A 14,096-nucleotide genomic window follows, 5' to 3' on the forward strand; every position below is an offset into this window, starting at 1 on the left:
ACAAAAACTGCTCAGATCAAGCATTTTTCGGTCTTTTTTTTGCTAATTTCTCGCGACTACTCTTAAAATCACATTTTAAACACATTGAGCGGCTCGGATCATCTCAAATTGGTTGGAAAAGGGACGTCCTTACCGTAATACGGTAAGGGCGCCCTTATTAGAAGTTTTGTGTGTATATATATATATACAAACCTTAGGTGCAAAAAAATCCTTCACCAATATTTTCTATGACTAAAATATTTATTTTTATTGACTTTTATTTTTACTTGTTCAATTCATCTCGATCGACTGCAGAACACCATAGCTACTCCGCAATTTTCCCCATTTTTTTTAACATAATAATACAGTACTATATGTGTTTGTTGTTCAAAAAGTCAATATATATCTAGCTGCAATTAGAATTAGTCACACGTGGGCAGCTTTGAAAGAGCTGGCATAATTCTCTCTAATTCCCAGTTTTTTTTCCCTGGGCTGTCCGGGTCAATTTATGCGTATCTTAACTAATTCACCATCCAGTCTAGTCAAAGGCAAATCAATCCACGATGAGACTAAAATTCACAAAAGAAATTACTTTTCAATGGTCTAATCTCATAATCAAACCCTGATCAATTTTGCACCAACCAAGGAACCAGATGAGCTAATTTCCTCTCTCTTCTCTCTATCCATTCAAAGCCGTACTAATATTAATATCAAAAGTCCTGTACCCTTTCCTTTCATATCTCTTAGCAATTAAAAAAGTAATCGCTGACCTACTTTTCTTAACTTGTTATATTACCTTGCCTTTTAAGCACTCTTTCCCCTCCTTTCTGATTCTCCTTTCCTTCTTCTCCCACCTCTTCAACTCCATAGTAGCATGCCTGGATGTCCAGAGAAAGGTAATTACCTGTTTTTCTCCATTTTAATTTCGTAGAAGATTCATGCAATTAGAACCCCCCCTCCCCTTTTTTTTTTTTTCTTTAGTTATTTTAGTTTTGTTATTTGTTGACTTTTTGTTGGCCGGAATTGGTTTAGGGAGAGGTTTGATGAGATAGGAAGGAGGATTAATAAGAGAGAGAGGGATGCATCGATAATAACATCTCAACAAATGGGAATTAATGGAAGCAATGTTTTGGGGACGACGAACTCGTTGACGAACACAATAACACCTTGTGCGGCGTGTAAGCTGTTGAGGAGAAGATGCGCGGAAGACTGCCCTTTCTCTCCCTATTTCTCACCACTTGAACCCTACCGATTTGCCGCCGTTCACAGAGTCTTCGGTGCCAGCAACGTCTCCAAGATGCTCATGGTATATATAAATTTCCTAGATTCTAAGCAATCGTTATCGTTTTGTGTTTCAGAATTTCAGAAATAATTTTAGGAGAGAGCTTTTTAGAACACAAACGCTCCTCATTTTGAGGATGTTTTTGGCTTCTTTTGAGAATTTAGAAGCTTGGGGTTCTTTTCGCTGTTTTGAAAGTCGTTCTATATCATACATAAAAGAAATCCTCAAGAATAAGATTCAAAATCTATCGACAGAACAGGTTCAAATAAGGATTACAAAAAAAAAAACCCTAATCTAATTCATAGCCGCGGCCTAGCTCTTTTATCCAAAAAGTTGAAGTGCGACCAAAATACGATTTATGGGATGAATATAAAAGCGGTGGTCATCGACCAAGACCATTTACTGTTTTTTTCCAATTTCTTGTCTAGCAGACTAGTGCAAGATATTAACTTTAAAGTGAATAGAGAAATTAACATGGTATCTATCTGCCATTGAGTTTAGAAGAGTGCAAGAAATGAATATTACTAGTACATAGGAAAATTTGCTTCTGATTTTGCTACTACTCTTTAGTACTCCTTCCGTCCCAATTTGTTTGTACACTTTTTGACTTTTAAGTGTCCCAAAATATTTGTCCAATATGAGTTTGACTTGTTAAAATTTCCTTAATGCCCTTTCTCTTTCAAAAAATAATGTATTGGAGAATGTCCACTCCCATTTAATGCTAGGAAATTGAGGGGTATTCTTGAAAAATCAAAACTCTTAAAGAGCAATCATTATGTTCCCTTAAAAAGTTGATTTTTTAAAAATGGACAAACAAATCGGGACGGAGGGAGTATTTTTTTTCATGGGTATTAATGTTAATTAGTGCTGTATAATTAGGAGGTACCCGAGAGCAAAAGAACGGACACCGCGAATAGTTTGGTTTACGAAGCAAATGTGAGGCTCAGGGACCCTGTGTACGGATGCATGGGTGCAATCTCAGCTCTACAGCAAGAGGTTGATTTGTTTCAAGCAGAACTTAATGCAACGAGGACTGAGATATTGAGATACAGATATAGAGAAGCTGCTAACAACAACAATGTTATCGCTAGCGTCGGCGCTTCCAGTAGTACTCCTCATGCTCCTAGTTTAGTCTCGACCGAGGCTGCTCCCGCGTCTCCTCCTCCTCCAGTACTACTGCCGCCTCCACCGTCTGTTATGGTTTCTTCTTCTTCTTTGTACACGTCCCCGGCAACTATTGCAATGGTATATAACCACATTCCGAGTAATATTAGCGTCCCATATGATCTTGACTAGAGAGAGGATATATATATAAGTAGATTTTGTAAACCTATTGGGTCTCTCGTTTAGTCTTCGCGTTGTTTGGATTCAACTCCATTTGAAGGCCGAGAAAGTCGTTTAATTTCTTTAACATTTTCTCGACAGCCAAACGGAGCAGTACTACAACTTCAAAGCACTTCTTTGGATAGTTTGTTTCTATTTAATTACAGTAATTTGTTGGTTATTTCCTCTCTTACCTATATATGTTAGATATTCTTGTTAAGACAGTTACTATAAGTACTATTGCTTATGTTCAATGAGTCCCACATTACACAATGTGTCCTTAATTCTTAAGGGTACTTTTGGGTCTGTATTTGAATTTTAAGAATTGTAGGTCGTTCCGTTGAATATTGAACTCTTTGAAGTACCCAAAAAAATACTGGTAATACTCCCTCCGTCCTTTTTTTGACTTTTCATTGTTCTAAAATGTTTGTCCATTTTGAAAAGATCTGGAAAGAAAATTCTAAAAAAATACCATTTTACCCTTCTTTCTTAATTTGAAGTGACATCTAAAATTTGAATTGAAGGAGATTTGTGGAAAGTCAAACTTTTTAAATTGTAATGATTATATTCCTTCACTAAATAAGTTGAATTTTAATTTTCAAATAAATTGGGACGATGAGAGTAACAAAGTAATGCAAAGATCATTATAGTATGTGGTGGATAATTGGTGGTTGTGAATTCGTATACACTTCTACTATTTGAGATTCCAAAGATCATTGAAGATTGCCCATCGCTTGAATGCTGTAACATGAATTCTTATTTTTCACCTCTTGCATTTTCACCTGTTTATTCGAGATAATGATTCCAAAATGGTCTGGCCGTAACATTTTTTGTACTAGTTCATTGACGCAGCGGAATTCACGAAAGACTAATTAGCGTATTAGTTCAAACGAGATAAACAACTCGTCGCAACGAGCAATTCTTGCGCACAAGAAAGAAAGAGAGAATCTCTGAATATTATTAATAAAAAGCTTAAAAGTTTTTAATAATTGAATAACTTACACCCCTATTTATACTAGTAGGAGTCCTATACTAGTAGGAGTCCTAACAATAAGATAATTACTTAAAATGGAGACCAAGCAAAACAATACTTGTAAAGTTGTAAACAAAGACTAACAAAATTAAAAGACTAATAGGAATATACCTAAACAAATGGCATTAAAAGGGGAATTCCTAAAACGAATAATTCCTAGAATAAAGTTTCCTTAATATTGAAATTTTCTAAATTTTTGTTCTACATCAGTCTCATTTTCTTCAAAAGAACTCGACCTCAAGTTCTCATTAGGAATCTGTCATCTTCCATGCCAAAGAAACAGGTACTTAGAATACTTCAACTCATTTCTTATCTTGAAATAAAACTTCAAGAAAAAGTGTATTTGCAAAGATTGTTTCTCAGCATGCCTTAACTTGTTGACAAGATTCACTAGATGAATGTTGGGAACCCAATCAAATTGTTGCACTCCAAGAAAATCTACAACTAGAACCTTATGTTGAAGTTGCTGGTTCTCTAGACTTTGATTTATTATAGAGTTGGTTGGCACTCCTTTGTTAGAAAATCGAATTTCAGCAATAACCATATTTTCTTGTAATGTTGTAGTCAACTCCATTGTGGATGATTCATCAAGCCCAAACGCACAAACCTCCAATGCAATATTCTTTTGTTCCTTTGCAACCGCATCGGAAACAATTTCAGTATCCTTTTGCACACAAGTATCGATGTTAATTTCGTCTTGACCTTCAACTTCAATTTTGACCTCTCCCACGGCTTCTACAATAATTTGTTCTGCATGATACTGTTTTGGCCTATATTTTTCCTCCAACAATTTCTCATAATTCCTTGGTAAAAATCTCTCCATCATATATTTTTTAATTCTGTACCATGCATAAATTCGACGCTTGCCCAATCGATCTTTTAGAAATTGCATATCTAGCCACCATCGTAGCGCTGGTCCCGTAAGCTTCACTAACAAATACCTTCACATTTGTTCTGTTGGAATTTTTGCACACTCGAAGGAATCTTCGATGTTTAGAATCCAATCCAAATGATCTTCAAAAAATTAAAGACCACTAAATTTTGGCAAATTATCGTAATACCTGAAATTTGGTTGTCGCTGTATCGACTGATAAGCATTATGGTTCTCGAATAGCTCGCCTTCAAATTTATTCCTACTATCGTAATAATAATAAGAATATCCTCTGGAGACGTTATGGTGAATAGGTTGGTTGCGGAAAAATCCCTCAACGCGGTTCCTATTCTGGTTAGGAGGTTGGCGATGGGCAAATCCCAATGCGCAATCCTTCTCAACCCTTTCTGGCCTTTGGCGATTTTGTAGAGTCAACCCCTGCAACATCTCACGGATCTCAGCGAACTGAGTGTGGGTATCCTGACGGATCTCGGTCGACTGTGCTTGTTGATCCTCCACCATCTTCCTTAGGTCAGCAAGCCCACGACCAACGTCAATGGGTGTGTCTTCTTCTGTGTTTGGTGCCATTGAACCAGACAAAGCCTTGCTCTGATACCACTTGACGCAGCAGAATTCACGAAAGACTAGTTAGCGTACTAGTCCAAACAAGATAAACAACTCGTCGCGACGAGCAATTCTTGTGCACAAGAAAGAAAGAGAATCTCTGAATATTATTCATAAAAAGCTTAAAAGCTTTTAATAATTGAATAACTTACACCCTTATTTGTACTAGTAGGAGTCCTAACAATAAGGTAATTACTTAAAATGGAGACCAAGCAAAACAATACTTGTAAACAACCACTAACAAAATTAAAAGACTAATAGGAACATGCCTAAACAAGTGGTATTAAAAGGGGAATTCCTAAAACGAATAATTCCTATAATAAAGTTTCCATAAAATTGAAATTTCCTAAAATTTTGTCCTACATCATTCATGCTGTTTTAATTTTTTTTAAAAGGTTTTATTCAACAATGTTCACTATTTGATGTGTACTGGTACTGTTGCAATAGGAAACGTGGGATTGCTTCTTCATTTCAGTAGTTTGATAAATTATAAGTTTGAACTAGCTTGTGCACGTACGTACCTTATCTAATTTCACAATCTTGAAGGTAACAAACGATATATAAAACTCTAGTGGATCCAAAAGTAACGGTGAAAGTCGAAAGGCAACCTCGGGAGTAAGTCCCTTATTAATTTGTTGCTATACTCTCACTAACCAACCTTGGAATTGACGATCTAGGTATCTCTTTCTCATTTATGACTGAGAAAGGAACTTAATAATGGATTGGTAATGGTGGTAGCTAGGAGATGTGTACTTGGACATCAGTTTGCGTTCACCTCGACCGATTCTAGAATTCTAAAAATAACGACCGGATATAACTTCCAGTGACCTCAAACTTCGAGAAATCCATACAGTACGTCCAGGTAGTTTATTCTAAAGAACCCCAAACAAGTATTCTAATTAAGCACTAGTAGTACCATAGAGTTTGTGCCGTACGTATATATGATCAAATTTTTAATTTGTCAAAATGCCAGCAAGGTTTCCTTTGCGTGTGGATCATATATATATAGTACAATATATTAGCAGGATTTTAATATGCATGAATGAAATAATAATGGGTAACTCCACAGTTGTAAACACTATATCCAACAGAACAGACTATAGAATGGTATTGGAATTCTATTGGCTTTACGTCGTGGTTGCTTGTACTAGTCGCATATATATAACTTTGTCTGATATTATTATTCAATATTAGACCACCAATCCCAAAATTTTACACTAAACAAGTGCTCAAGGAGACTTTTTGGACATTGCTTCTTCTCCCCCAACCAACCTCCCTCCAAAGACCCTCAATTTTCCGCTCTTTAATTAACACATGAGGTTTTTGACATCGCTGATCAGGATAGCTAGAGCATTTTCAATACACGTACTCTCTGAAAACGACTCTTAAGATGGACGGACAAATAACTACAAGTGTTGATTTAATTTTAATTTGTGTGTCAAGAAATTGCTAACTTAACTTAGAAGTATAAGGTGTGGTCCGGTGGAATAGGTAAATTATGGTTATCAAAAAGTAAAATAAAAAAGAATAGCGAGATTTTTATTATTATATAATATGTAAGAGAGTATAAACATGGAGTCTCTCTCTTGCACTTTCTCTCTCACACGGTCACACCCTCAGCTCCCATGTGGATTGCAAGAGCTTACTTAGGGAGCCCATTGGAGATGATATATACGAACTCCTATTAGCTTTAGAATATGTAAAGCCTGAGACAGACTTTGAACAAGCTAGCTCGATTGAGAAGTAATCTGTCATGGTCCAATAGCATGAAAATGATGGATTCCTTATTTGAATTGACACCCTTAAAAAAAAAAAAAATTATAAAAAGAAGATTGTTACCAAACTAGCTCCAACAATCATTTGTAGAATCAGCTTGGAAGGTTACTGACGACTTTGACTTATTAATCGCACGCACAAAATAAAAATAATCCTTGCTTAATTAATTTGCACCAACAACGTAACTCGGTATAGCTCAATTGTACTGTTCATATTATAGGGCTTAACTAGTTCCAATGTGTGGTAAGACTAGACGAGACGAGACAAGATTAGAAATGAAACGGATCGAGACGAGACAAGATTAGAAATGAAACGGATCGTGAGATGGTAGATGCAGCACCTATAGAGAAGAAGTTGAGGGAAAATAGGCTAAGGTGGTTTGGGCATGTCTACCGTAAACCAGGAAATGCAATAGTTAAGAGAGCGGATATGATAGCTTTTAGTAGTAATACTACGGGGAGGGGTAGACCTAAATTGACATTAGATGCTGTGGTACGCAAAAATATGAGTATAATGAGTTTGTGTGAACAAGTGGCCCTTGACAGAGCTCAATGGAGGAAAATGATTCATGTAGCCGATCCTAAGTGGTTGGGACATAAGACTCGGTTTGGTTTGATTTGGTTATCTTGATTTCGAAATAGATAGAGCAGCTAACTGCTGGTGGAGTCAATCCGTAACTCAAAAAATAAATAAATAAATAAAATCTTAGCGAACGACGGATTTGACTATTATTGGGCAGAATTCCTTTAACAATCATTCTACCATCACACCCAATCACACACCCACACTCTCAATAAAGGTGGAGCCCGCACACACTACACACCCAGTATGTGTGGGACCCACCCTTAATGTGAGTGTGGGTGTGTATTTGGATGTGGTATTAGAATTATTGTTCTTTTAAACATTAACATTCTCGATCTTAATAGTATATGTTTTTTGGCTGTCAAATTATGAACATCAAAATATGTCGGTAGACCATGTCTAGAGATTTTCGCGTCTTAAGATTTTCAAGGAATCCAACTGTTAAGAATGCATGAGAATAAACATATGGTGGGTACAAATTCAAAATTTGGGGTGTCTTTGAAATCTTCCTTGCCACAACAAATTTCTTTTGTCATGCACCTTGAGTATAGTCCACTATAGTGCAATGATCGAGATGAAATTTATGCTGTTTCGATATACTTGCATAATTTACTTGCATAATTTGAGCTTTATAAAATTGTTGTCCCGTGGTGGTCTTCTCTTCTTCCCCATTTTTCCATCCCTTTTTGTTCTGGCGCCGTTGCATATTCTTTGTTCGTGCTGTGAGCAGCGACAGATCTTAGAATTGTATGACGATTTTCTTTAATAAGGGTCGACTACCCGTCAAGTGTCCCACACAAAGGATCCAATCCGTTCATTGTTTGTGAAATAATTTTTTGAGTTGGCTTTCAAAATATCAGTTCAATCGAAATAACTCTAATTAAGTGTCATTGGCATTTGAGATCCTGGATTCTTAATGTAAAATTGAAAGATGAGATTAAGGACAACTTGAAAAATTGTTGTAAAATTAATGAACAGCTGGGATCATTTGTGTGATGCCAATTCTGTGCAAGAGAGATCTGTACCCGTAGAACGGTTCAAAGTTAGAATCCTAGATATATCCCTCCCTCACTATGAGGCCTCACGGATTGCAAAGCAAACGAGGTAGATTTCATCAATTTGACCCAGTTTGGAAATGGTGTGAAACAGATCTACTACCGTTCCCTTGGCCCGAGCCAAATTCGGGGTCCTTCAATATCTAACCCACAAAGTCCCCGAGTTATTCGCATGGTTTGTCAAAGAGCCCAACAGAAGTGAACGGATACATGAGAGCTCCTTGAGGGGGCACAGTATAATGTTGTGCTTGATGTGATGGAGATTTGAGCTACAAGTGAAATACTACAAGAACTTAAACGAGAAAAGGATATCATTGTTCCAATTGCATCGAAGAGCAGGCTAACAGTTTTCTATCCATGCATGAGCTCGACGAGCTCTACGCGGTGAATGTCTCCGATCGTCGGACCGATGCCGGAAAAGTCTCGCCGGAGGCCGTGCAGCACGCTGTGCAGCATGAAGCTGCACAGCACACACTCCCTGTCCTACGTTACGGAGACTTTAAGATGCAAGCCAACCCACACGGGTAGCCCAGCAGATACAAGGGAGAACTTTGAAACAAACCATAAATTTAAACGTCTAAAGTTTGACAATGTGTTCCGTTACTTGCCGTGTGTTAGTGGTCGTAGGAGTTCCAGGTTTATTTCGACGAACAAATTTACATTGTTAAAACCGTTAACAGAATAAGGTAAACCTAAGTTGCAGCCTTTCGGACAAAGTCAAAATTGTACTAGTATTTTCTTCAACCAACTAGTCAAAATTGTACTAGTATTTTCTTCAACCAACTAATAATTTTGACAAGCCTTTTTTTCTCACCAAGGTGTTACGCAGTAATAGCACTGTGAAACTTAGAATGAGTCATACTTTTTTTTTTTTTGCTCGGCTAGAATGAGTCATACTTGGATGTGTCAAGGGCAGATGTGTTAAAGCAAGATCCAAACACTGTGAAACTTAGAATGAGTCATACTTGGGTGTGTCAAGGGCAGATGTGTTAAAGCAAGATCCAAACGTATATTAACATTTTCCCTTGCAAACAGGAAAGAATTCAAGCATGTAGAACAATTCGTACTCCAAATTGAGTTTCCCCCATTACAGCAAACAATCCGAAGCTAATCAGAGAAGAAAGCTGCAAATCAAAACCCTTTTCTTTGGCAACAGCAAAACTTTGGAATTGAGTCCAATATTCGGTTGTCGTCTAGATTTTAACCCATGGATTAGGAAACATACCATCCAATCGTTACTTGTCAAACTCCCAGATGACACCACCATCCTCTGCATTGAAAAACCATAGTTAGAGAAAATGCCTATCGACAACTCAGAAGTCTGCAACTACAGAACATGGCAGTATGAAGATTCCTGATCAAACAAAAAATAATCTTGACTAGCTTGCACACGAACTTGAGGTCCCTACATTCTCCCTTTTGTGATCACCACAAGTGAACGGATAGCATAAGAAACCGTAAATAGATAACATGCCCCTATTGATGCCATCTAACTTCCACAGATGTGTTACTACCATCAGACACCAGACTGCCAAGCATTGTAATGGCCAACCAACATTTACTCAGTTCTCTAGAGTTGAATTTGACTTGGCTATTTAATTCAGATGGGTATCTTGTGATTATAGGACAACAGATGTCTAGGGGTCGAATCAAAATATTAAACCACTAATTATGTGTGGGAATGGATGGGTAATGGTATACCTTTGACCTTCTTCTTTATCCAGACCTCCAACAGCATCCCAGCACCAATTCCACCAGCAATCCATGCCCCGTAAAAGGCAATGGCAGAGGGTATTGATCTCCGAGGAAGAAAATAGCAATCAGGAATTTGCCTAATCTTTCGTGGCAGCCGTTTCTTTATCACTGGCCCAGTGCTGGGCTCATTCTGCACATCAAAACTACGCATATTTTTCCAGTCCATTGCTTTAAATGGATCTTTAGGCTCTTCAGTAGCCATGAGAGAAAACTAGATCCTTCAAAGACTTAATTCTGCAATGGAGTAACAGATGGAAGAATCATCATATGTATGAGAAGAAGAGCCAAAAAGAATGATAGTGATGATCAAACCTCAAACTTGAGACACTGAAATGCACGTCCGCACGCTAAAACACAGATAGACAAACAAAAATACAAGAGATTTAAGTAACACATTTAGCTTTTGAGGAGAGATTCATTGGCATAAGAAACCATACGCAAAATGCACTTAGGCTGCTTGTGAGCATTCAGTTCATACTACTAGGTCCCGAATAAACTCCAAAGGAAAGTACTCTACATATGATAATGACAGCAGCTGGAATATAAGAAATCTCAACACAGTGTCTCTCGTGTGATTGCAAACGAAATCTCCATACCCAATGTCTTTAAAAACATGTTTAAGTATTAGGAGTGAGCAGAAGACCATAACGTCTACCAATTTTTTGAATAATGGAAGCTGGAAAGCCTAGAATGGAGAATGGCCAAGTGAATTGATACAATGTGTTTGTATTACTGACTCTCCTTTACCATAGATAGAAATCACAACTAAACGTTCATAATCAGTCAGAGTTATAAATATCAATACCAGTTAAGTATCCGAAAGCAACTCAAATCTGAAGGGGTAATGACTACCCCAGAAACAGATAGGCGAACACATGGAGTGCAACCTTAGAACAAAAGGGGATTTCACACCATGAGTGAGTGATTACCATGACCGAATTAATTACGAGATAAATTGAACTTCATAATCAAATCAATGGTTGATAAGAGGACGTCAGATTCCTCTCTTCCTCAAATTATCAAAACAAATTTTAAGCCTTAAATTAAAAGCGAGTTACGCTTTCCTCTATGTTTCTGTCATTTCTCTCAACAACAAAAAGAGGGGAATAGAATTGCTGGTAAATGGAAAAGAATGGGAAGAATCGAAATTACCAGACGGCCTCGATCGACGTAGTAGGTGTTGATTGGATACTCAATTAATCAATCTGCTACTAAGAGTAGTATTTCACCATCTGAACATCAATGGGATACTCTATACTCGAACCCTAGAACATAACGAGTTGGGCCCGTTTGGGTTTCTTTTGTTTTTAAAATTCGGATGTCCGGCTAGTTTACGTGCATCACCTTCGTTAGTTTTCAGCTAGTTTATGTGCACTTCCATAAGTTTTGGAGAATAATTTCAACATTCACGGGTTTCAAAAAAATAATCATTATCATATTTCTCTTTTCAATTATTATCCTATTTCTCCAATTATTACTTTCATTTCTTTATTTATTTATTACTCCTCTCTTCAATCATTATCTTATTTCTCTCTTCACCCACTACCCAAAGATGAAAACCAAACATAGATGCCGCCTCTTTGCGTACGTCAATCCTTCCTCAGACCCCGCAATGGCGGGAGCCTCGTCCAATGAATTTGCCCTTTTACTATCGGAAAGCCAATTAAAGCTCCGTATAATCTAACTCCGTAGAAATTGGAGTAATATAGTTAGATTAATTGGATTAGCATGTTAAAAGATGAGTTAATATTGTTAGATTACGTGCAACCATTACCGAGGAGGCGAAAATCTCTTCGCCATTAGTCTCAAATCTTGACACCAAGCCAACCCTTTGGGTTCTGTTTGGGTCTTCGATGAATTGAGCTTTATGAATTTTGTATTTTATTATGTCAATTTTATGTCTCTCTATTTGGGTTCCAGATTGGGAAGACTCGGGGCTCTGCTGCCCAGTGAGGACAGTAGCTCCTACCCACACCCTCGAAACGAGGTAGTTTTGGGAGAAAAACTTCTAGGTCCTCTTTTCATCAAAACGACGCAGTTTTAAGGCAAAACTGCTGGTCCTCCCACACCTCAAAATGATCCTGTTTTGAGGCAGAAGTGCTGGGTTTTTTTTTCCAGTAATGCTACACACACAGCATTTATGCACAGATTTTGTGCACAGATTTGTTGTGGGGCCCATTACGGGTCCCACACAAATAATCCGAGCCGTTCATTAAATGTAAAACATTTTTTCAAGGGCCTCCACAAAAAATCAGCTCAATCCGATACCTATAAGTGCTTGATTTAATCATCTAACTTTTCATTATTCTGAAATTTGAATGAAAAGTTAACTGATTGAATCGAGCATCTGTAAGTATCGGATTGAGCTGATTTTTCATGGAGGCCCTTGAAAAAATGTTTTACATTTAATGAACGGCTCGGATTATTTGTGTGGGACCCGTAGTGGGCCCCATAACAAATCTGTGCACAAAATTTGTGCATAAATGCTGTGTGTGTAGCATTACTGTTTTTTTTTTTTCCCTGGGATCTGATAAACTGAAACCAGTAATAGTAATGGTTTTTCTCCACATTGACATATAAGTAATGGTTTTTCCCCTCCCCTTAACCATGGCATTTGAAACATTGAAGAAAAAGAATTGAGACCAGAAAATCACTGATTTGGCATTTGGGAAAGTCATGACAACCACAAGAACCCAGCTACAAAACACAAGCTATAAACAAAAAGAAAATGTAGGATGAACTCAAACCTTAAGAAACTTGGTTGAAGAACCAAATGAACAATACACAGACTCGAAGAACAATAGACCAAAAAGGAGGAACCCATTGGCAGGATGACATATACCATAGAAAAAAACAGAGTGGAAGAACAAGGTGGGATGACATACCATAGTGCTTGTTTCCGCGGCTTGCGGTGGTTGAGCGGTGGTGGATCGATCAGAAGTAGAAGGATTTGACGATGGGGAAGCAACCACAGTTGATGAGGGAGAAGGAGGAACTAGAGTCGACGAGAGAGAAGGGGGAACCCATTGGCATTTTGGCCGGAGAAGCAGATGATTAGAGGGATTAAGCTCTGTTTGGAACTTAGAAAGGAAAGGAAAAGAAAAGAAAATTAAAAAAATTTCCCTTTCATTGTTTGGTTAGAAAAGAAAGAGAGAAGAAAATAAAAGTTTTTAATTCGGTGAGTAGTAAATTTTCCCTCATATTTTCCTCTCATTTTTCTCTTCTTTTTTTTTTTTCCTTTCCTTTCTTTTCTTTTCTCTATGTTCCAAACAGAGCCGGGGGAACCTGTTTTTACGGCTTTTGGCTTTAACAATCGAAACTACGTCGTCTCAGTTTTAGAAAAGGGAAAAACGTGTGCCAAACGGAGCCCTTACCAAATGAGAAGAAGACCAGTACTTTTCCCCTCAAAACTGCATCGTTTTGAGGTTGTGGGTAGGGGTTGCTGTCCCCACTACGCAGCAGAGCCCCGAGTCCGCCTTATATACCCACAGAAGAAAAAGTTATCGTTTTTTCACTTCCCTTCCCTTTTTTGTCTTTAGCAATCATTGGGGATTAGATCCATATTAGTACTATTTGCCTTTTTATTTCTCTATATAAACAGGATGATCAAACAATTAAAAAAAACAAAAAATGGTTCAATTAAAAATTAAAAAAAGCACAAAATCTATTGTTAGACACTCCAAACAAAACCTCGGGAGTGTTTCTTTTATTCCCAAAAAAATACAAAATATATTCAGTTAAGAAATGAAAGAGATTTGTGTCCCCACTTGTTTATTACTAAAAATCGAACAATAATGCAAACAACTCACTCCTAAA

General features: G+C 37.4%; 2 protein-coding genes across 6 annotated transcripts; one reads left to right on the top strand and one right to left on the bottom strand.

The window, feature by feature from the left end:
- Positions 1–711: 711 nt before the first annotated feature.
- On the top strand, positions 712–2,765 carry LOC131314229 (LOB domain-containing protein 15-like). Its single transcript, XM_058342741.1, has 3 exons — positions 712–875; positions 1,012–1,285; positions 2,141–2,765. Exons 1-3 carry the CDS (start codon positions 862–864, stop codon positions 2,555–2,557), a joined length of 705 nt encoding a protein of 234 aa, XP_058198724.1. The 5' UTR covers positions 712–861; the 3' UTR covers positions 2,558–2,765.
- A 6,747-nt stretch (positions 2,766–9,512) lies between these two features.
- Positions 9,513–11,599, bottom strand: LOC131314230 (uncharacterized). Of its 5 annotated transcripts, none has more exons than XM_058342744.1 (4): positions 11,433–11,575; positions 10,227–10,514; positions 9,751–9,795; positions 9,513–9,649 (listed from the first exon to the last, which is right to left on the bottom strand). In XM_058342744.1, exons 2-3 carry the CDS (start codon positions 10,480–10,482, stop codon positions 9,761–9,763), a joined length of 291 nt encoding a protein of 96 aa, XP_058198727.1. In that variant the 5' UTR covers positions 10,483–10,514; positions 11,433–11,575; the 3' UTR covers positions 9,513–9,649; positions 9,751–9,760. The 5 variants fall into 5 exon arrangements, with proteins under 5 accessions (XP_058198727.1, XP_058198725.1, XP_058198728.1 ...); XM_058342742.1 differs by adding an exon at positions 10,593–10,627 and having other exon boundaries at positions 9,513–9,795; positions 11,433–11,552; XM_058342745.1 differs by adding an exon at positions 10,593–10,627 and having other exon boundaries at positions 9,513–9,795; positions 10,227–10,469; positions 11,433–11,506.
- Between the last annotated feature and the right edge of the window lie 2,497 nt (positions 11,600–14,096).

Source organism: Rhododendron vialii, chromosome 13a, assembly GCF_030253575.1.
Source record: "Rhododendron vialii isolate Sample 1 chromosome 13a, ASM3025357v1".
Lineage (NCBI taxonomy): Eukaryota > Viridiplantae > Streptophyta > Magnoliopsida > Ericales > Ericaceae > Rhododendron > Rhododendron vialii.